The sequence below is a fragment of the Panulirus ornatus genome, chromosome 6, assembly GCF_036320965.1.
Source record: "Panulirus ornatus isolate Po-2019 chromosome 6, ASM3632096v1, whole genome shotgun sequence".
In the NCBI taxonomy this organism is placed as follows: Eukaryota; Metazoa; Arthropoda; class Malacostraca; order Decapoda; family Palinuridae; genus Panulirus; species Panulirus ornatus.
This window is the reverse complement of record NC_092229.1, coordinates 36,012,584-36,035,929: the sequence shown is the minus strand read 5'-3', so window position 1 is coordinate 36,035,929 and position 23,346 is coordinate 36,012,584. Positions and strand designations below refer to the sequence as shown.

General features: G+C 43.3%; 1 protein-coding gene across 8 annotated transcripts in view; it reads right to left on the bottom strand.

The window, feature by feature from the left end:
- LOC139749157 (glutaminase kidney isoform, mitochondrial-like) overlaps window positions 1-23,346 on the bottom strand; it is a 488,059-nt gene that overhangs the window by 112,104 nt on the left and 352,609 nt on the right. For all 8 annotated transcript variants that reach the window (XM_071662800.1, XM_071662801.1, XM_071662799.1 and 5 more), the window contains 2 exons: window positions 16,490-16,586; window positions 15,283-15,416 (listed from right to left, as the gene is read on the bottom strand). In XM_071662800.1, the coding sequence (XP_071518901.1) occupies window positions 15,283-15,416; window positions 16,490-16,586 (231 nt within the window). The remainder of the gene's footprint in view (window positions 1-15,282; window positions 15,417-16,489; window positions 16,587-23,346) is intronic.

Sequence of the window (23,346 nt, the reverse complement as noted above, 5' to 3'; positions counted from 1 at the left end):
ATACCTGGGTGACACATGTCATGGTGTGGGTATTCCTGGTATACCTGGGTGACACATGTCATGGTGTGGGTATTCCTGGTGTATCTGGGTGACACATGCATGGTATGGGTAACTGAGGTGTACCTGGGAGACATATGTCATGGTGTGGGTATTCCTGGTGTACCTGGGTGACACATGTCATGGTGTGGGTATTCCCGGTGTACCTGGGTGACACATGTCATGGTGTGGGTATTCCTGGTGTACCTGGGTGACACATGTCATGGTGTGGGTATTCCCGGTGTACCTGGGTGACACATGTCATGGTGTGGGTATTCCTGGTGTACCTGGGTGACACATGTCATGGTATAGGTATTCCTGGTGTACCTGGGTGACACATGTCATGGTATAGGGACTCCTGGCGTATCTGGGTGACACATGCATGGTATGGGTAACTGAGGTGTACCTGGGAGACATATGTCATGGTGTGGGTTGTGCAGGTGGACCTGAGTGAGACATGTCACGGTGTACCTGGGTGAGACATGTCTTGGTATGGGTAGTCCAGGTATACTTGGGTGACACATGTCATGGTGTGGATAGTCCAAGTGTATCAGGGTGACACATGTCATAGTAGGTTAGTTCTGATGTACCTGGGTGAAACATATCATGTGTGAGTAGTCCAGGAGTACCTGGGTGACACAAGTCAAGGTGTGGTTAGTCGTGGTGTACCTGGGTGACACATGTCATTGTGTTGGTGGTCTTGGTGTACCTGACTGACATATGTCATCGTGCGTGTAGAGTTGGTGTACCTGGTTGACACATGTCATGGAGAGGGTAGTCCAGGGGTACCTGGGTGACACATGTCATGGTGTGGGTAGTCCAGGTGTTGCTAGGTGACACACATCTACGTGGTATGGGTGGTCTAGGTTTACCTGGGTGAAACATGTCACGGTGTGGGTAGTCCCGATGTATCTGTGTGACGCATATCAAGTATGGGTAACCCAGGTGTACCTGGGTGACACACGTTGTGATGTCGGTAGTCCTGGTGTCCTTGGGTGACACAAGTTATGGTATGGGTAGTTCAGGAGTACCTAGGTGACACGTGTCATGGTGTGGGTAGTCCCAATGTACTTTGGTGACACATGTTATGTTGTGGTTAGCCTGGTTTATCTGGGTGACACATGTCAGGTATGGGTATTCCAGGTGTATTTGGGTGAGAGATGTCACTGTATGGGTACTCCAGGTTCACCTTGGTGACAAATGTCATGGTGTGGGTAGTCCAGGTGTACCTGATTGACATATGATAAGGTGTGGATAGTCCGGGTGTGTCTGGGTGACACATGTCATGGGGTGAGTAGTCCTGGTGTACCTGGTTGACACAGGTCATGGTGTTAATAGTCCAGGTGTACCTGGGTGACACAAGTCTTGGTATGGGTACTCTAGTTGTACGTGGTTGACACATGTTATGGTGTGGATATTACAGGTGTACCTGGGTGACACATATCATGATGTGGGTAGTCCTGGTGTACCTGGTTGATGCATTTCATTGTGTCGGTAGTCCAAGTGTTCCTGGGGTGACACATGTCATGGTGTGGGTAGTGATGATATACCTGGCTGACACATGTTATGCTGTGGGTAGTCCTGGTGTACCTGGGTGACACATGTCATGGTGTGGTTAGCCCAGGCATATCCGGAGACTATCTGTAGCCATGATCTTATTTGTGGTAGAAACAGGATAGTAAATATAAGAGACCTCCCCTCCCACCACTCCCTCCGGCTCAACAGCTGACAGTGAAAATTCAGATAAAGAACACCGCGTAATGTGGGGAATGTGTATTACCATGGAATTCTATGGGAACTTGTGAAGGAAGTAGTTTAGATATGACATCTAAAAAAAGAAACCAATATTCGTATTTCCCACTAGGCTCAAGTATATCAACTTATGATAGATATCAATGAAGTGTTTGTCAAACTTTGATATGAACGTACTGATAGTAAGCGCATTTACTACGTCTAATATGTAATTCATCCTAATGTTCTGCAACTGTACATCTAATATACCATCTGCCTACCTTGCTGCTACATCTTCCTTTTGATTTCCTTCCTTGTATTACTGGTCCTTGAATTTCTATCTGATGCCGGGACATTTTCATATTTGTTTCAATAATGTTTAGCATTATGGAAACTTCAGTTAGACATACTGGGAGTCTACACTGCTTTAGTGATGGTAATCTTAAGTCTGCGAGTCTTTATTCACATGTTTATCTCTGTAGGACGGTATTGGTTTAGCTGCTCTTCTCTGTATTCGTTCAAGTTTTGTGTTTATCTTTGATCAAGTTGGTGACCCGAACTGAACAACAGACTCCCATGAGGTATACGTAGGGCGTTGGAAAGAGTAGGTATCATCATTTTCTAGATGTGAAGTCTATCATCCTGACGGCTTTGATGCTTGTACCTGAATACTGTTTTTTCCTACTAGTAATTTAGGTCATTTTGGATGATGATCACGATATCTTTTTCTTTTTTCTTATAGTAACTGTGCAGCAAACATGTCACATTCATTGCTGATATAAATATTGCCAGAATTTATTACTCTGTGTTTGTCGACCATGATCCCGAACGTCCTATGATCATTGTGGTCTTGGTGTGGGAACAGTCCTGGTGTGATCATGTAGTTCTGGTCTTGTTGTAGGAACAGTCCTGGTGTGATCATGTAGTTCTGGTCTTGGTGTGGGAACAGTCCTGGTGTGATCATGTAGTTCTGGTCTTATTCCTTAACCGTTAAATTGCCCCAGTAAATATGTGAAATAGTTCTGGGTATTCTTTCGTCATGTCAACTGACCTGTTCCCTCCCTCTTATCCTGATGTATTTACCTCCGGTTCGCTTGCATCTGGTCAACTCAGCTTGACTCATGTTTCCTCTCTCTTCCATAGTGTGTCTTTGTGTTACTTAACTTTACTACATCACCTGTTAAATAATTCCTGAATTTTTTCCCCCGTTCAGTTCTCACTATATCAAGCTGTTGGTAAATACATCCTAACTGTACGTGTCACAAACCCTGATATAACTGCTCGAGTTCCAGGTTAGGATAGTCAGGCCTCCCACTTTGTTACCCTTAAAAAGGTGCTGAAGTCTGGGCTGTTTCCTCTATTGCGTCTCGCAATATTTTCGACGGACTATCTGTTTTTAAACTTTCCCTCTTTCATGGTTTGATTTATTCCCGGTACTTGTGGATGGCCTTTTTTCAAATGGGTTTTTAAAGGAAAAGTTTCCAAACTCAAGATTCTTGTGTATGAAGACGAAGTCCAGCTGTGAAGGATCATCTTCTCCTCTGACTCTGGTTGACTTGAATTTAAGAAATCTTTTAGTAATATGTTTTCTTGAACGCGTTCTGGGAACTTGAGTCTCTATGTGCTCTCACTGTCGTGTGAATGTGAGACGTATCAATCTACTTCTGTATAAAATAAGATCCCTAGGATAAGAACTAGGCCATCACTCACTCTTCCCTTCCCTTCCAGGTTGTTCCCTCATTATAATTAGAAACACTTGACCCAGTTCGTCAAGTCTCCTTGGGGATGGCACACCAGTGAGGTTATCAGACTTCGTCAATTATTTGAACAAAAATGTAGAACTAAAAGGTCTTCTGTTTACCACCAAATTTTGTAACTTTATGATCTGTATCACCCGTAGAATTAGGCTTAACCTTCCACCCTCTCTTTATTTTCTCTCTCTCATTTTTTCTTGTTATCACAGTTCCTTAGTAATAATTGCTAGTGATGTAACATCCTTATGGGGTTTAGTCTCCTCTGTGCCTATAACATCTGGTTCACTCTATCTCCATCCTTAGATTCAATTTCCTTCTCATTCCCCACCAAAGTATCAGCATTTGTGTGCATGATCCTTAGGTCCGACTTTCTTTTCCTGGTTTTTCTGTGTTACTCACACTGGAGAGGAATCCGTCTCTAGTGCCAGGTTTGCTTTCGATTATTTTCTTTTTTACTGGAGTAGAAGGAGCCGAAGACACAGGTTGGAGTATCTGAATGTGCATGGCTGTGACCAGAATGAAAAGAAGGGAGAGATAAGTTGTATGTTTGGGCAAACGGACCTGGAGGTCAAGTCTAGAGTTCTCGTGAAGGCGACAACCAAGGGTGGTGAAGATAAAAGTGGATTACAAGAGGTGGTTAAATGTTAGTGCTTATGCACTTGATATCAACAGGAGTGAGGAAGAGAGGTGAGCGTTTTTGTCAAAGTGTGATGAAAGATGGTGTGACAGATCAGGGGCGTTACTGGGAGAGCGTGAGACAACTAGTGTTGTGAACAAGCATGAACAGATTGTAGAACTGTGTGAAAAACAACAACCAGACTGGTGATTGGGAATACTCGGTTGAAAAAGAGAGAGGGACATACATAATCATCCGTAGTTGAGTGAGGCCTCCAGTTATGTGTTAATTGATGGGCGTGCTAAAGGGAGACTTTTGGATGTAAGCGGCCTGAGAGAGGCAGCCGGTGGGATGTCTAGTCACTTCCTAGTGGGGATTAGGGTGAAAGGCGTAAGGTGGGAAGAGGTTGGTGAAAGCGAGTGAGCTTAGAAAAGAGACTAGCGTGATGAGATACTAAGAAAAACGGTGAATAATGGCAAAAGGCGAGGGCAAACGAAACTAGGGTACTGGGCGAGGAATGGGGGTAGCAGTGCTGGCATTTGCGATAGAAGCTTGTTACATTCGGTAGATGGAATGTACGCAGGTGAGAAATGGTAGTGAGTGGTGGGTGAGCAAAGAGTGAGTGACTGGAAGATGTACAAGACAAGCGGGAGGAGGTCAACAGAAAGGTGCTGGAAATGAAAAAGGGGGCAAATGAGAGCTAAGGCGGGAAGGTTTCAGCAAACTGCAGGAAGAATACAAAAAAGTTTTAGAAGGACGTTGATAGCGTATGGAGCATCAATGACGGGAACAGATGAGGAAGTATTAGCAGGCAAGGGAGACGGGAAAAAACAGAGTATTTCGAGGGACTGTTGATTATGTTTAATGCTAGGGTGGTGGATGTGGCGTGTTTGGGATGTTAGAGGTATGCGAAGTAAGTCATAACAAGTAATTTGGTGAAAAAAGCAGCAGTACTGTAAACCTTGCATAAGATGAAATGTGGCAAAGCGGCTGAAGTGAATGACGCGTTGTTGAGTTTCTCAAGAAAGAGGGTGACTGCTTTGTTGATTTGTTGGTTAGGATTTCAATGAACATATGGCTCAAGGTGAAGTGCCTGTAGAGTGCCAATGTATAAAAACAAAGGGGGGGGGGATAAAAGTGCAAGTTTGAATTACAGAGGGTTAAGCTTACTAAGTGTAAGTCGTTAGATGTACGGAGGAGTGGTGATTGAGGCGGTGTCCATGCACAGAGTATCAGAATTGGGAAGAACAATGTGGTTTTCGAAGTGGTAAAGGATGTGTGGATCAGGTGTTTGCTCTGAAGAATCTGTGTGAGAAATACTTAAAGAAATAGAGGAATTTGTGTGAGACATTCATAGATCTGAAGAAAGCGTAGAATATGCTTGACAAAGGAAGGAAAGGTTACTCGAAGAAGTGAGGATTATTCTAACATAGGAAGGTGTGTATGCGAGTAGGAAGAGAGAAAGGTGTGTGTTTCTAGGTGAAGCTGGGTTTGCAGCAGTGTTTTGGGTTGTCAACATGGCTGTTTAATATGTTTATAGATGAGGTGGTGAGAGGTAAATGCGAAGGTCTTAGAGAGAGGGGCTAGTCTCTAGTTCGTTGGGGTTAAGGGGTCTGTGAGGAGAGTCAGTCGCTGTTTGCCGATGACACGGCTCTGGTGGCAGATTCGAGTGAGAAACTGTAGAACGTAGTGTCAGAATATTGGAGAAAGTGTGAAAGGAGAAAGTTGAGAATTAATGTGAATAAAAATATGTTTGAATGGAAATCCGAGAAAGTGGAAAGTTTTAGACATCTGGGAGTGGACATGGTAGCGGACAGAGCCACGGAAGCTAAGTGAACCATAGTGTGCTTAAAGGGATAGATTCCTGGGGACGCTGGGGAGTATGTAGAATGAGAGTATAGTAGTGTCGGTGTTGTACGGATGCGAGACGTGGAGAAGTGCGGAAGTATGTAGATGTATTGGATGCCAAATGGTTGAGGACAATATGTAGCGTGAGGAGAGTTGATCTAATAAGAAAGAGAAGGGTAAGAGAAAGATGTAGAAGTAAGAGGAGCATGTATGTGAAAGGTATTTTGGACATAACGTAGACAATGAGTGAGGAGAGGTTGACTGAGAGGGTATACACGTCGGAAGTGGAGGGAACAAGGAAAAAGGACAAGCCAAGAAAGAGTGAAAGCTACTTTAAGTGATCAGGACCTGAACCTGAGATAGAGTGAAGTGGAGCAATGTGATATACAGAAGGCGACATGGTATCAATGGTCTAAACCCGGGCATGTGAAGCAGTTAGGGGGAAACCACCTAAAGGTCTGCAGGGCTTGGCTGTGAATTGGGGTCTGTGGAGTGGATGTGAGAGAATAAGACCGCTCTACGTCTGTTCCTGGAGATAGCTCGCTACGCACGAAACGACGAAGAAAGAAAGAAAGAAAGAAAGAAAGAAAGAAAGAAAGGCTTCCTTCCTGAACGTCTCTGATCCCTCCCTCCTCCTGATATCATTTCCTACCTAAGCTAACTATTGTATTTCTGTCAGCCTGCTTGTTGGCCTGGTTCTCGCCTTCCTCCCACGCCATATCTCACTTTCAGTGGGCGTTTCATGCCTCCCATGGATGTTTCCGCCCTCTCGCCCTTATACTGTGTGTGTGTGTGTGTGTGTGTGTGTGTGTGTGTGTGTGTGTGTGTGTGTGTGTGTGTGTGTGTGTGTGTGTGTGTGTTTGTGTGTGTGTGTGTGTGTGTGTGTGTATGTATGTGTGTGTGTGTGTGTGTGTGTGTGTGTGTGTGTGTGTGTGTGTGTGTGTGTGTGTGTGTGTATGTATGAGTGTGTGTGTGTGTGTGTGTGTGTGTGTGTGTGTGGTGTCGGGGGCCACGATGTGGATGGATATGGTTTTCAAGAGTGACACTCTACGTGATATTTCATAACAATCTTACTGCTATAATATTATGTTCATATGACAATATCAACTCAGCATAGAAGAGACTATCTACTCCCCAGTATAAATATATTCTTCATCATACACATTTGCCATTTCCCGCGTTAGCGAGGTAACGTTAAGAACAGAGGACTGAGCCTTAGAGGGAATATCCTCACTTGGCTCCCTTTTCTGTTCCTTCATTTGGAAAATTAAAAACGAGAGGAAATGATTTCCAGCCACCCGCTCCCTCTCCTTTTAGTCGCCTTCAACGACACGCAGGGAATACGTGGGAAGTATTCTTTCTCCCCTACACCCAGGGATATATATATATATATATATATATATATATATATATATATATATATATATATATATATATATATATATATATATATATATATATATATATATATATATATATATATATATATTCCTATGAGTCCACGGGGAAAATGAAACACGAAAAGTTCCCAAGTGTACTTTCGTGTAATAATCACATAATCAGGGGAGATACAAGAGAGGAATATAACAGTCAGTTGATACACGTCGAAGAGATGAAGCTAGGACGCCAGTTGGTAAACATGTTTACCAACTGGCGTCCTAGCTTCGTCTCTTCGATATATATATATATATATATATATATATATATATATATATATATATATATATATATATTTGTCGCTGTCTCCCGCGTTAGCAAGGTAGCGCAAGGAAACAGACGAAAGAATGGTCCAACCCACCTACATACACATGTATATACATACACGTCCACACACGGACATATACATACATATACATTTCAACGTATACATATACTTACATACACATGTAAATATTTCCTACTTGCTACCTTCACTCACTCCCGTCGCCACCCCGCCACACATGAAATGACAACCCCCTCAGCCCCCATGGGCACGAAGTAGCGCCAGGGAAAGATAACAAAGGCCACATTCGTTCACACTCAGTCTCTAGCTCTCATGTATAATGCACCGAAACCACAGCTCCCTTTCCACATCCAGGTCCCACAGAACTTTCCATGGTTTACCCCAGACGCTTCACATGCCCTAGTTCAATCCATTGACAGCAAGTCGACCCCGTTATACCTCATCGTTCCAATTCACTATTCCTTGCACGCCTTTCACCCTCCTGCATGTTCAGGCCCCAATCACTCAAAATCTTTTTCACTCCATCTTTCCACCTCCAATTTGGTCTCCCACTTCTCCTCGTTCCCTCCACCTCTGACACATATATCCTCTTGGTCAATCTTTCCTCACTCATTCTCTCCATGTAACCAAACCATTTCAAAACACCCTCTTCTGCTCTCTCAACCACACTCTTTTTATTACCACACATCTCTCTTACCCTATTATTACCAACTCGATCAAACCACCTCACACCATATATTGTCCTCAAACATCTCATTTCCAACACATCCACCCTGCTCCGGAAAACTCTACCTATAGCCTACGCCTCGCAACCATATAACATTGTCGGAACCACTATTCCTTCAAACATACCCATTTTTGCTTTCCGAGATAACGTTCTCGCCTTCCAACAATTTTTCAACGCTCGCAGAACTTTCACCCCCTCCCTCACCCTATGACTCACTTTCGCTTCCATGGTTCCATGCGCTGGCAAATCCACTCCCAGATGTCTAAAACACGTCCCTTCCTCCAGTTTTCCTCCATTCAAACGTACCTCCCACTTGACTTGTCCCTCAATCCTACTGTACCTAATAACCTTGCTCTTATTCACATTTAATCTCAGCTTTCTTCTTTCACACACTTTACTAAACTTAGTCACCAGCTTCTGCAGTTTCTCACCCGAATCAGCCAACAGCGCTGTATCATCAGCGAACAACAACTGACTCACTTCCCAAGCTATCTCATTTACAACAGACTGCATACTTGCCCCTCTTTCCAAAACTCTTGTATTCACCTCCCTAACAACCCCATCCATAAACAAATCAAACAACCACGGAGACATCACGCACCCCTGCCGCAAACCGACATTCACTGAGAAGCACTTTCTAATCTTCCTACTCGTACACGTGCCTTACATCCTTGATAAAATGTTTTCACTGCTTCTAACAACTTGCCTCCCACACCATATATTCTTAATACCTTCCACAGAGCATCTCTATCAACTCTATCATATGCCTTCTCCAGATCCATAAATGCTACATACAAATCCATTTGCTTTTCTAAGTATTTCTCACATACATTCTTCAAAGCAAACACCTGATCTCCCATTTCTGAAACCACACTGCTTTTCCCTAATCTCATGCTCTGTACATGCCTTCACCCTCCAAATCAATACCCTCCCATATAATTTCCCAGGAATACTTAACAAACTTATACCTCTGTAATTTGAACACTCACCTTTATCCCCTTTGCCTTTGTACAATGGCACCATGCAAAAATTCCGCCAATCCTCAGGCACCTCACCACGAGTCATACATACAATGAATAACTTTACCAACCAGTCAACAACACAGTCACCTCCTTTCTTTAGTAAATTCCACTGCAGTACCATCCAAACCCACAGCCGTGCCAGCTTTCATCTTCTGCAAAGCTTTTACTACCTCTCCTTTGTTTACCAAATCATTCTCCCTAACCCTCTCACTTTGCACACCACCTCGACCAAAACACCCTATATCTGCCACTCTACAATCAAACACATTTAACAAACCTTCAAAATACTCACTCCCTCTCCTCTCATCACCACTACTTGTTATCACCTCCCCATTAGCCCCCTTCACTGATGCTCCCATTTGTTCTCTTGTCTTACGCACTTTATTCACGACCTTCCAAAACATCTTTTAATTCTCGCTAGAATTTAATGATACTCTCTCACCCCAACTCTCATTTGCCCTCTTTTTCACCTCTTGCACCTTTCTCTTGACCTCCTGCCTCTTTCTTTTATATATATCTCAGACATTTGTATCATTTCCCTGCAAAACTCGTCCAAATGTTTCTCTCTTCTCTTTCACTAACGATCTCACTTCTTCATCCCACCACTAACTACCCTTTATAATCTGCCCACCTCCCACACTTCTCATGCCATAAGTATCTTTTGCGCAAGCCATCACTGCTTCCCTAAATACATACCATTCCTCCTGCACTCCCCTTACGTTCTTTGTTCTCACCTTTTTCCATTCTATACTCATTCTTTCCTGGTACTTCCTCACACAAGTCTCCTTCCCAAGCTCACTTACTCTCACCACTCTCTTTACCCCAACATTCTCTCTTCTTTTCTGAAAACCCCTACAAATCTTCACCTTCGTCTCCAAAGGATAATGATCAGACATCCCTCCAGTTGCACCTCTCAGCACATTAACATCCAAAAGTCTCTCTTCTGCGCGCCTATCAATTAACACGTAATTCAGTAACGCTCTCTGGCCATCACTTCTACTCACATAGCTATACTTATGTATATTTCTCTTTTTAAACCAGGTAATCCAAATCACTAGTCCTTTTTCGGCACAGAAATCTACAAGCTCTTCACCATTTCCATTTACAACACTGAACACCCCATGTACACCAATCATTCCCTCAACTGCCACATTACTCACCTTTGTATACAAATCAACCACCACTATAACCTGGTCTCGTACATGAAAACTACTTGCACATTCACTCAGCTGCTTCCAAAACACTTGCCTCTCATGATCTTTTTTCTCATGTCCAGGTGCATATGCACCAATGATCACCCATCTCTCTCCATCAACTTTCAGTTTTACCCATATCAATCTAGAGTTTATTTTCTTACACTCTATCACATACTCCTACCACTTCTGTTACAGGAGTAGTGCTACTCCTTCCCTTGCTCTTGTTCTCTCACCAACCCCTGACTTTACTCCCAAGACATTCCCAAACCACTCTTCCTCTTTACCCTTGAGCTTCGTTTCACTCAGAGCCATAACATCCAGGTTGCTTTCCTCAAACATACAACCTATCTCTCCTTTTTTCCTCCTCTTGGTCACATCCACACACGTTTTGACACCCTAATCTGAGCCTTCGAGGAGAATGAGCACTCCCCGCGTGACTCCTTGTTCTGTTTCCCCTTTTAGAAAATTGAAATACAAGGAGGGGAGGGTTTCTAGCCCCCGCTTACGTCCCCTTTTGTCGCCCTTTACAACACGTGAGGAATGTGTGGGAAGTATTCTTTCTCCCCTATCCCCAGGGATATGCATACATTTCTTTCTTTCTTTCTTTCATATTATTCGCCATTTCCCAATTTAGCGAGGTAGCGTTAAGAACAGAGAACTGGGCCTTTGAGGGAATATCCTCACCTGGCCCCCTTCTCTCTTCGTTCTTTTGAAAAATTAAAAAAAAAAAGAGGGGAAGATTTCCAGCCCCCCGCTCCCTCCCCTTTTAGTCGCCTTCTACGACACGCAGGGAATGCGTGGGAAGTATTTTTTCTTCCCTATCCACAGGGGGATAGGGGAGAAAGAATACTTCCCACGCATTCCTCATATGTCGTATAAGGCGACTAAAGGGGACGGGAGTGTGGGGCTGGAAACCCTCCCCTCCTTGTATTTTAATTTTCTAAAAGGGGAAACAGAAGAAGGAGTCACGCGGGGAGTGCTCATCCTCTTCGAAGGTTCAGATTGCGGTGTTTAAATGTGTGTGGATGTAACCAAGATGAGAAAAAAGGAGAGATAGGTAGTATGTTTGAGGAAAGGAACCTGGATGTTTTGGCTCTGAGTGAAACGAAGCTCAAGGGTAAAGGGGAAGAGTGGTTTGGGAATGTCTTGGGAGTAAAGTCAGGGGTTAGTGAGAGGGCTAGAGCAAGGGAAGGAGTAGCACTACTCCTGAAACAGGAGTTGTGGGAGTATGTGATAGAGTGTAAGAAAGTAACTCTAGATTGATATGGGTAAAACTGAAAGTGGATGGAGAGAGATGGGTGATTATTGGTGCATATGCACCTGGGCATGAGAAGAAAGATCATGAGAGGCAAGTGTTTTGGGAGCAGCTGAGTGAGTGTGTTAGTAGTTTTGATGCACGAGACCGGGTTATAGTGATGGGTGATTTGAATGCAAAGGTGAGTAATGTGGCAGTTGAGGGAATAATTGGTATACATGGGGCCTTCAGTGTTGTAAATGGAAATGGTGAAGAGCTTGTAGATTTATGTGCTGAAAAAGGACTGGTGATTGGGAATACCTGGTTTAAAAAGAGAGATATACATAAGTATACGTATGTAAGTAGGAGAGATAGCCAGAGAGCGTTACTGAATTACGTGTTAATTGATAGGCGCGCAGAAGAGAGACTTTTGGATGTTAATGTGCTGAGAGGTGCAACTGGAGGATGTCTGATCATTATCTTGTGGAGGCGAAGGTGAAGATTTGCAGAGGTTTTCAGAAAAGAAGAGAGAATGTTGGGGTGAAGAGAGTGGTGAGAGTGAGCTTGGGAAGGAGACTTGTGTGAGGAAGTACCAGGAGAGACTGAGTACAGAATCGAAAAAGGTGAGAACGAAGGAGGTAAAGGGAGTGGGGGAGGAATGGTATGTATTTAGGGAAGCAGTGATGGATTGCGCAAAAGATGCTTGTGGCATGAGAAGCGTGGGAAGTGGGCAGATTAGAAAGGGTAGTGAGTGGTGGGATGAAGAAGTAAGATTATTAGTGAAAGGGAAGAGAGAGGCATTTGGACGATTTTTGCACGGAAGTAATGCAAATGAGTGGGAGATGTATAAAAGAAAGAGGAAGGAGATCAAGAGAAAGGTGCAAGAGGTGAAAAAGAGGGCAAATGAGAGTTGGGGTGAGAGAGTATCAATAAATTTTAGGGAGAATAAAAAGATGTTTTGGAAGGAGGTAAATAAAGTGCGTAAGACAAGGGAACAAATGGGAACTTCAGTGAAGGGGCTAATGGGGAGGTGATATCAAGTAGTGGTGATGTGAGTAGGAGATGGAGTGAGTATTTTGAAGGTTTGTTGAATGTGTTTGATGATAGAGTGGCAGATATAGGGTGTTTTGGTCGAGGTGGTGTGCAAAGTGAGAGGGTTAGGGAGAATGATTTGGTAAACAGAGAAGAGGTAGTAAAAGCTTTGCAGAAGATGAAAGCCGGCAAGGCAGCGGGTTTGGATGGCATTGCAGTGGAATTTATTAAAAAAGGGGGTGACTGTATTGTTGACTGGATGGGAAGGTTATTTAAAGTTGTGTGACTCATAGTGAGGTGCCTGAGGATTGGCTGAATGCTTGCATAGTGCTATTGTACAAAGGCAAAGGGGATAAAAGTGAGTGCTCAAATTACAGAGATGTAGGGTGGTTGAGTATTCCTGGGAAATTATATGGGAGGGTATTGATTTGGAGGGTGAAGGCATGTACAGAGCATCAGATTGGGGAAGAGCAGTGTGGTTTCAGAAGTGGTAGAGGATGTGTGGATGAGGTGTTTTCTTTGAAGAATGTATGTGAGAAATACTTAGAAAAGCAAATGAATTTGTATGTAGCATTCATGGATCTGGAGAAGGAATATGATAGAGTTGATAGAGATGATCTGTGGAAGGTATTAAGAATATATGGTGTGGGAGGCAAGTTGTTAGAGCAGTGAAAAGTTTTTATCGAGGATGTAAGGCATGTGTACATCTAGGAAGAGAGGAAAGTGATTGGTTCTCAGTGAATGTAGGTTTGCGGCAGGGGTGTGTGATGTCTCCATGGTTGTTTGATTTGTTTATGGATGGGGTTGTTAGGGAGGTGAATGCAAGAGTTTTGGAAAGAGGGGCAAGTATGCAGGCTGTTGTGGATGAAAGAGCTTGGGAAGTGAGTCAGTTGTTGTTCGCTATTGATACAGTTCTGTTGGCTGATTCGTGTGAGAAACTGCAGAAGCTGGTGACTGAGCTTGGTAAAGTATGTGAAAGAAGAAAGCTGAAAGTAAATGTGAATAAGAGCAAGGTTATTAGGTACAGTAGGGTTGAGGGACAAGTCAATTGGGAGGTAAGTTTGAATGGAGAAAAACTGGAGGAAGTGAAGTCGTTTAGATATCTGGGAGTGGATTTGGTAGCTGATGGAAAAATGGAAGCGGAAGTGAATCATAGGGTGGGAAAGGGGGCGAAAGTTCTGGGAGCCTTGAAGAATGTGTGGAAGTCGAGAACATTACCTTTGAAAGCAAAAATGGGTATGTTTGAAGGAATAGTGGTTCCAACAATGTTATATGGTTGCGTGGCGTGGGCTATAGATAGAGTTGTGCGGAGGAGGGTGGATGTGCTGGAAATGAGATGTTTGAGGACAATATGTGGTGTGAGTTGGTTTGATTGAGTAAGTAATGATAGGGTAAGAGAGATGTGTGGTAGTAAAAAGAGTGTGGTTGAGAGAGCAGAAGAGGGTGTTTTGAAATGGTTTGGTCACATGGAGAGAATGAGTGAGGAAAGATTGATCAAGAGGATATATGTGTCAGAGGAAGAGGGAACGAGAAGTGGGAGACGAAACTGGAAGTGGAAAGATGAAGTGAAAAAGATTTTGAGTGATCGGGGCCTGAAGATGCAGGAGGGTGAAATGCGTGCATGTAATAGAGTGAATTGAAACGATGTGGTATATCGGGGTCGACGTGCAATCGATGGATTGAACCAGGGCATGTGAAGCGTCTGGGGTAAACCATGAAAAGTTGTGTGGGGCCTGGATGTGGAAAGGTAGCTGTGGTTTCGGTGCATTATTACATGACAGCTAGAGACTGCGTGTGAACGAATGTGGCCTTTGTTGTCTTTCCCTAGCGCTACCTCTGCCACATGAGGTGGGCGAGGGTTGTTATTTCATGTGTGGCGGGGTAGCGATGGGAATGAATAAAGGCAGACAGTATGAATTATGTACATGTGTATATATGTATATGTCTGTGTGTGTATATATATGTATACGTTGAGATGTATTGGTGTGTATATTTGCGTGTGTGGATGTGTATGTATATACATGTGTACTGTATGTGGGTGGGTTGGGTCATTCTTTCGTCTGTTTCCTTGCGCTTCCTCGCTAACGTGGGAGACAGCGACAAAGCAAAATAAAGAATATGTATATATATATATATATATATATATATATATATATATATATATATATATATATATATATATATATATATATATGACGGTGAAATCGCAATTTAGTAGTTCATACAATTTTCATTAACATGTAATTTTTCTATACATGTGGCACATGTTTCGTGGAGACAGTCCACCTCATCATGTGTCAGTACTTAACAAAGTTATATACACATACATACATATATATATACATACACACATACATACATACCTCATGAAGGTGTCATAGTTAATGATGAGAGCCTCCAAGTCAGAAGCCGCCACCCGCTCCTGCACCTTCTTCAGGTTGGCCCTCATCTCCTTCAGGCGGGGGTCCGACAGGCGCATCCCAGTGGCAGTCAGCCCCTGCAGCAGGAGGGAAACCTGTAGTGTCAGGGGTAGAACAGTAGGGGGGGGGGGGCAGTGTGCACAGGTAGTGGGGGTGCGGGGGGGGCGGGGGGAGACAGTGGGCTGGAGATCTTTGGGACGAGATATACATAAAAAAGTTAGAAATAATGGGACGAGACAGACGTGGTTGTGGGACAGAAACCTTAAGGCAAGAAATCTTTTACTGGGTAGAGACCATAGGGCAAACTGTGCTCTCGGAAGGGATAGAGACCTCAGGGTCGGAAGTCCCTCATTAAGGGATGCAGACACCAGGTCTCTCAGCGGGTCTGCTCCTCCAGTAGAATGACATAACTTGTCGCTGTTACGTGGATCAGGCGGTTCAGAGGATAATATTACACGGTGAGTTACGCAATGAATGACGAAGAAAACATATTCGAGGCGTTATACCCGTACAGCAAGACCTGTTCGTCCCTTAACATACCTATAACACAGTGCCAGGGTGTCGACCGCTCACATAACAACAAGGTTGGTTGCTGTCACTCTGCCGTCAGATGCCAAAATAGTCAACCAATCCCCTGACAGCTATTAATGGAAGAAATCCGGTTGCAAGTATTCACATGTACCCATTATCTATACCATTCAAATATTCGCTCTCAGTATCTAGTACAGAAGGATCTATGCATACTTATTCTTATGTGCTTCACCCACTGCTATACAGGTACAGCCGAATGGCTTTTTCTTAACCAGTGACATTATATTAGTAACCAAGAACAATGTGCCTCACTCGCCTCAGGACGTTTGGCTGCTGTAAGGCTCCTGACGCATCATGGTAAAATATCCACGACATTATACTTACGATATTATACATCTGGAAGCTACGCATGGCTCGGCCCAGGCTTCCCCAGGCACGAACTAGGGGATCCGCTTGGAGTTGCACGGGTCACGGAGGCCCTGTCCTTCCTGGAGCATGACGGGTCATAGGTTAGGTCACGGAGGACTTGTCCCTCCTGGGGTAGGACGGGTCACTGATGTCCTGTCCCTGGAGGGGTGGGAGCAGCAGGAAGACCTAGAGATTTTAATATCCTACTCACCATGAGGAACTTGCTGATGTTGATGGTCTGCTTCTCCTTGTTGCCGAACATCTCGAAGAGGCGGTTCTCTACGTGGGCCAAGTGCTGCCTCACCAGACTGCGGGCAAGAGAAACAACAGTTAACAAGCGACTCGGGCTGCTGCTCAGTATACTTGACGAACTCACGTAAGTCAAGGCAACTTATGACGTAGGATAACAAGAAGACGGAAGAGGAATCAGTCAAGAGACAGAATCATTAGGATATACATACCTATACATCTCAACGTATACATATATATACACACATAGACATATACATATATGCAGATGTACATAATTCATACTGTCTGCCCTTTATTCATTCCCGTCGCCACCCCACCCCGCCACACATGAAATGACACCCCCTCCCCCCACATGTGCGCGAGATAGCGCTAGGAAAAGACAACAAAGGCCACATTCGTTCACACTCAGTCTCTAGCTGTCATGTATAATGCGCCGAAACCATAGCTCCCTTTCCACATCCAGGCCCCACAGAACTTTCGATGGTTTACCCCAGACGCTTCACATGCCCTGATTCAATCCATTGACAGCACGTCGACCCCGGTATACCACATCGTTCCAGTTCACTCTATTCCTTGCACGCCTTTCACCCTCCTGCATGTTCAGGCCCCAATCACTCAGAATCTTTTTCACTCCATCTTTCCACTTCTAATTTGGTCTCCCACTTCTCCTCGTTCCCTCCACTTACCTCTGACACATATATCTTCTTGGTCAATCTTTTCTCACTCATTCTCTCCATGTGACCAAACCATTTCAAAACACCCACTTTTGCTCTCTCAACCAAACTCTTTTTATTACCACACATCTCTCTTACCCTATTATTACTTACTCGATCAAACCACCTCACACCACACATTGTCCTCAAACATCTCATTTCCAGCACCTCCACCCTCCTGCGCACAACTCTATCCATAGCCCACGCCTCGCAACCATACAACATTGTTGGAACCACTATTCCTTCAAACATACCCATTTTTGTTTTCCGAGATAATGTTCTCGACTTCCACACATTCTTCAAGGCTCCCAGAATTTTAGCCCCCTCCCCACCCTATGATTCACTTCCGCTTCCACGGTTCCATCCGCTGCCAAATCCTTTCCCAGATATCTAAAACACTTCATTTCCTCCAGTTTTCCTCCATTCAAACTTACCTCTCAATTGACTTGACCCTCAACCCTACTGTACCTAATCACCTTGCTCTTATTCACATTTACTCACAACTTTCTTCTTTCACACACTTTACCAAACTCAGTCACCAGCTTCTGCAGTTTCTCACATGAATCAATCAACAGCGCTGTATCATCAGCGAACAACAACTGACTCACTTCCCAAGCTCTTTCATCCACAACAGACTGCATACTTGCCCCTCTTTCTAAAACTCTTGCATTCACCTCCCTAACAACCCCATCCATAAACAAATTAAACAACCATGGAGACATCACACACCCCTGCCGCAAACCTATATTCACTGAAAACCTATCACTTTCCTCTCTTCCTATACGTACACATGCCTTACATCCTCGATAAAAACTTTTCACTGCTTCTAACAACTTGCCTCCCACACCATATATTCTTAATACTTTCCACAGAGCATCGCTATCAACTCTGTCATATGCCTTCTCCAGATCCATAGACGCTACATACAAATCCATTTGCTTTTCTAAGTATTTCTCACATACACTCTTCAAAGCAAACACCTGATCCACACATCCTCTACCACTTCTGAACCACACTGCTCTTTCCCAATCTGATGCTCTGTACATACCTTCACCATCTCAATCAATACCCTCCCATATAATTTCCCAGGAATACTCAACAGACTTATACCTCTGTAATTTGAGCACTCACCTTTGTCCCCTTTGCCTTTGTACATTGGCACTATGCAAGCATTCCGCCAATCCTCAGGCACCTCACCATGGGTCATACATACATTGAATAACCTTACCAACCAGTCAATAATACAGTCACCCCCTCTTTTAATAAATTCCACTGCAATGCCATCCAAACCCGCTGCCTTGCCTTTTACTACCTCTTCTCTGTTCACCAAATCATCCTCCCTAACTCTCTCACTTTGCACACCACCTCGACCAAAACACCCGATATCTGCCACTCTATCATCAAACACATTCAACAAACCTTCAAAATACTCACTCCATCTCCTTCTCACATCACCACTACTTGTTATCACCTCCCCATTAGCCCCCTTCACTGAAGTTCCCATTTGTTCCCTTGTCTTACGCACTTTATTTACCTCCTTCCAAAACATCTTTTTATTCTCCCTAAAATTTAATGATACTCTCTCACCCAACTCTCATTTGTCCTCTTTTTCACCTCTTGCACCTTTCTCTTGACCTCCTGCCTCTTTGTTTTATACATCTCCCACTCATTTGCATTATTTCCCTGCAAAAATCGTCCAAATGCATCTCTCTTCTCTTTCACTAATAATCTTATTTCCTCACCCCACCACTCACTACCCTTTCTTATCTGCCCACCTCCCATCCTTCTCATGCCACAAGCATCTTTTGCGCAAGCCAGCACTGCTTCCCTAAATACATCCAATTCCTCCCCCACTCCGCTTACCTCCTTTGTTTTCACCTTTTTCCATTCTGTACTTAGTCTCTCCTGGTACTTCCTCACACAAGTCTCCCTCCCAAACTCACTTACTCTCACCACCCTCTTCACCCCAACATTCTCTCTTCTTTTCTGAAAACTTCTACAAATCTTCAACTTCGCCTCCACAAGATAATGATCAGACATCCCTCCAGTTGCACCTCTCAGCACATTAACATCCAAAAGGCTCTCTTTCGCGCGCCTATCGATTAACACGTAATCCAATAACGCTCTCTGGCCATCTCTCCTACTTACATACGTATACTTATGTATATCTCTCTTTATATATATTTATTCAAACTTTTCGTCATTTCCCGTGTCAGTGAGGTAGCGCTAAGAACAGAGGACTGGGCCTTTGAGGGAATGTCCTCGATGATATATGGTTGCGAGGCATGGGCTATAGATAGAGTTGTGCGGAGGAGGGTGGATGTGCTGAAAATGAGATGTTTAAGGACAATATATGGTGTGAGGTAGTTTGATCGAGTAAGGAATGAAAGGGTAAGAGAGATGTGTGATAATAAAAAGAGTGTGGTTGAGAAAGCAGAAGAGGGTGTTTTGAAATGGATTGGTCACATGGAGAGAATGATTGAGGAAAGACTGACCAAGAGGATATATGTGTCAGAGGTGGAAGGAGCAAGGAAAAGTGAGAGACCAAATTGGAGGTGGAAAGATGGAATGAAAAAGATTTTGAGTGATTGGGGCCTGAACATACAGGAGGGTGAAAGGCGTGCAAGGAATAGAGTGAATTGGAAGGATGTGGTATACCGGGGTCAACATGCTGTCAATTGATTGAACCAGGGCTTGTGAAGTGTCTGGGGTAAACCATGAAAGTTCTGTGGGGCCTGAATGTGGAAAGAGAGCTGTAGTTTCTGTGCATTATACATGACAGCTAGAGACTGAGTATGAACGAATGTGGCCTTTGTTTTCTTTTCCTAGTGCTACCTCGCACACATCCCTGGGGATAGGGGAGAAAAAAATACTTCCCACGTATTCCCTGCGTGTCGTACAAGGCGACTTAAAGGGGAGGGAGCGGGGGGCTAGAAATCCTCCCCTCTCGTTTTTTTTTTTTTTTGATTTTCCAAAAGAAGGATATATATATATATATATATATATATATATATATATATATATATATATATATATATATATATATATATATATATATATATATATATATGTATATATATATAATATATATATATATATATATATATATATATATATATATATATATTATATAATATATATATATATATATATATATATATATATATATTTATTATATATAATATATATATATATATATATATATATGGGTGATTTGAATGCAAAGGTGAGTAATGTGGCAGTTGAGGGAATAATTGGTATACATGGGGGTGTTCAGTGTTGTAAATGGAAATGGTGAAGAGCTTGTAGATTTCTGTGCTGAAAAAGGACTGGTGATTGGGAATACCTGGTTTAAAAAGCGAGATTTACATAAGTATACGTATGTAAGTAGGAGAGATGGCCAGAGAGCGTTATTGGATTACGTGTTAATTGACAGGACGCGCGAAAGAGAGACTTTAGGATGTTAATGTGCTGAGAGGTGCAACTGGAGGGATGTCTGATCATTATCTTGTGGAGGCTAAGGTGAAGATTTGTATGGGTTTTCAGAAAAGAAGAGTGAATGTTGGGGTGAAGAGGGTGGTGAGAGTAAGTGAGCTTGGGAAGGAGATTTGTGTGAGGAAGTACCAGACTGAGTACAGAATGGAAAAAGGTGAGAACAATGGAAGTAAGGGGAGTGGGGGAGGAATGGGATGTATTTAGGGAATCAGTGATGGCTTGCGCAAAAGATGCTTGTGGCATGAGAAGCGTGGGAGGTGGGTTGATTAGAAAGGGTAGTGAGTGGTGGGATGAAGAAGTAAGGTTATTAGTGAAAGAGAAGAGAGAGGCATTTGGACTATTTTTGCAGGGAAAAAATGCAATTGAGTGGGAGATGTATAAAAGAAAGAGACAGGAGGTCAAGAGAAAGGTGCAAGAGGTGAAAAAGAGGGCAAATGAGAGTTGGGGTGAGAGAGTATCATTAAATTTTAGGGAGAATAAAAAGATGTTCTGGAAGGAGGTAAATAAAGTGCGTAAGACAAGGGAGCAAATGGGAAGTTCAGTGAAGGGCGCAAATGGGGAGGTGATAACAAGTAGTGGTGATGTAAGAAGGAGATGGAGTGAGTATTTTGAAGGTTTGTTGAATGTGTTTGATGATAGAGTGGCAGATATAGGGTGTTTTGGTCGAGGTGGTGTGCAAAGTGAGAGGGTTAGGGAAAATGATTTGGTAAACAGAGAAGAGGTAGTAAAAGCTTTGCGGAAGATGAAAGCCGGCAAGGCAGCAGGTTTGGATGGTATTGCAGTGGAATTTATTAAAAAAGGGGGTGACTGTATTGTTGACTGGTTGGTAAGGTTATTTAATGTATGTATGACTCATGGTGAGGTGCCTGAGGATTGGCGGAATGCGTGCATAGTGCCATTGTACAAAGGCAAAGGGGATAAGAGTGAGTGCTCAAATTACAGAGGTATAAGTTTGTTGAGTATTCCTGGTAAATTATATGGGAGGGTATTGATTGAGAGGGTGAAGGCATGTACAGAGCATCAGATTAGGGAAGAGCAGTGTGGTTTCAGAAGTGGTAGAGGATGTGTGGATCAGGTGTTTGCTTTGAAGAATGTATGTGAGAAATACTTAGAAAAGCAAATGGATTTGTATGTACCATTTATGGATCTGGAGAAGGCGTATGATAGAGTTGATAGAGATGCTCTGTGGAAGGTATTAAGAATATATGGTGTGGGAGGCAAGTTGTTAGAAGCAGTGAAAAGTTTTTATCGAGGATGTAAGGCATGTGTACGTGTAGGAAGAGAGGAAAGTGATTGGTTCTCAGTGAATGTAGGTTTGCGGCAGGGGTGTGTGATGTCTCCATGGTTGTTTAATTTGTTTATGGATGGGGTTGTTAGGGAGGTGAATGCAAGAGTTTTGGAAAGAGGGGCAAGTATGAAGTCTGTTGGGGATGAGAGAGCTTGGGAAGTGAGTCAGTTGTTGTTCGCTGATGATACAGCGCTGGTGGCTGATTCATGTGAGAAACTGCAGAAGCTGGTGACTGAGTTTGGTAAAGTGTGTGAAAGAAGAAAGTTAAGAGTAAATGTGAATAAGAGCAAGGTTATTAGGTACAGTAGGGTTGAGGGTCAAGTCAATTGGGAGGTAAGTTTGAATGGAGAAAAACTGGAGGAATTAAAGTGTTTTAGATATCTGGGAGTGGATCTGGCAGCGGATGGAACCATGGAAGCGGAAGTGGATCATAGGGTGGGGGAGGGGGCGAAAATTCTGGGAGCCTTGAAGAATGTGTGGAAGCCGAGAACATTATCTCGGAAAGCAAAAATGGGTATGTTTGAAGGAATAGTGGTTCCAACAATGTTGTATGGTTGCGAGGCGTGGGCTATGGATAGAGTTGTGCGCAGGAGGATGGATGTGCTGGAAATGAGATGTTTGAGGACAATGTGTGGTGTGAGGTGGTTTGATCGAGTAAGTAACGTAAGGGTAAGAGAGATGTGTGGAAATAAAAAGAGCGTGGTTGAGAGAGCAGAAGAGGGTGTTTTGAAATGGTTTGGGCACATGGAGAAAATGAGTGAGGAAAGAATGACCAAGAGGATATATGTGTCGGAGGTGGAGGGAACGAGGAGAAGTGGAGACCAAATTGGAGGTGGAAAGATTGAGTGAAAAAGATTTTGTGTGATCGGGGCCTGAACATGCAGGAGGGTGAAAGGAGGGCAAGGAATAGAGTGAATTGGAGCGATGTGGTATACCGGGGTTGACGTGCAGTCAGTGGATTGAATCAGGGCATGTGAAGCGTCTGGGGTAAACCATGGAAAGCTGTGTAGGTATGTATATTTGCGTGTGTGGACGTATGTATATACATGTGTATGGGGGTGGGTTGGGCCATTTCTTTCGTCTGTTTCCTTGCGCTACCACGCAAACGCGGGAGACAGCGACAAAGCAAAATATATATATATATATATATATATATATATATATATATATATATATATATATATATATATATATATATATATATATATATATTTATTCATTTATTCATTTATTATACTTTGTCGCTGTCTCCCGCGTTAACGAGGTAGCTCAAGGAAACAGACGAAACAATGGCCCAACCTACACATATACACATGTATA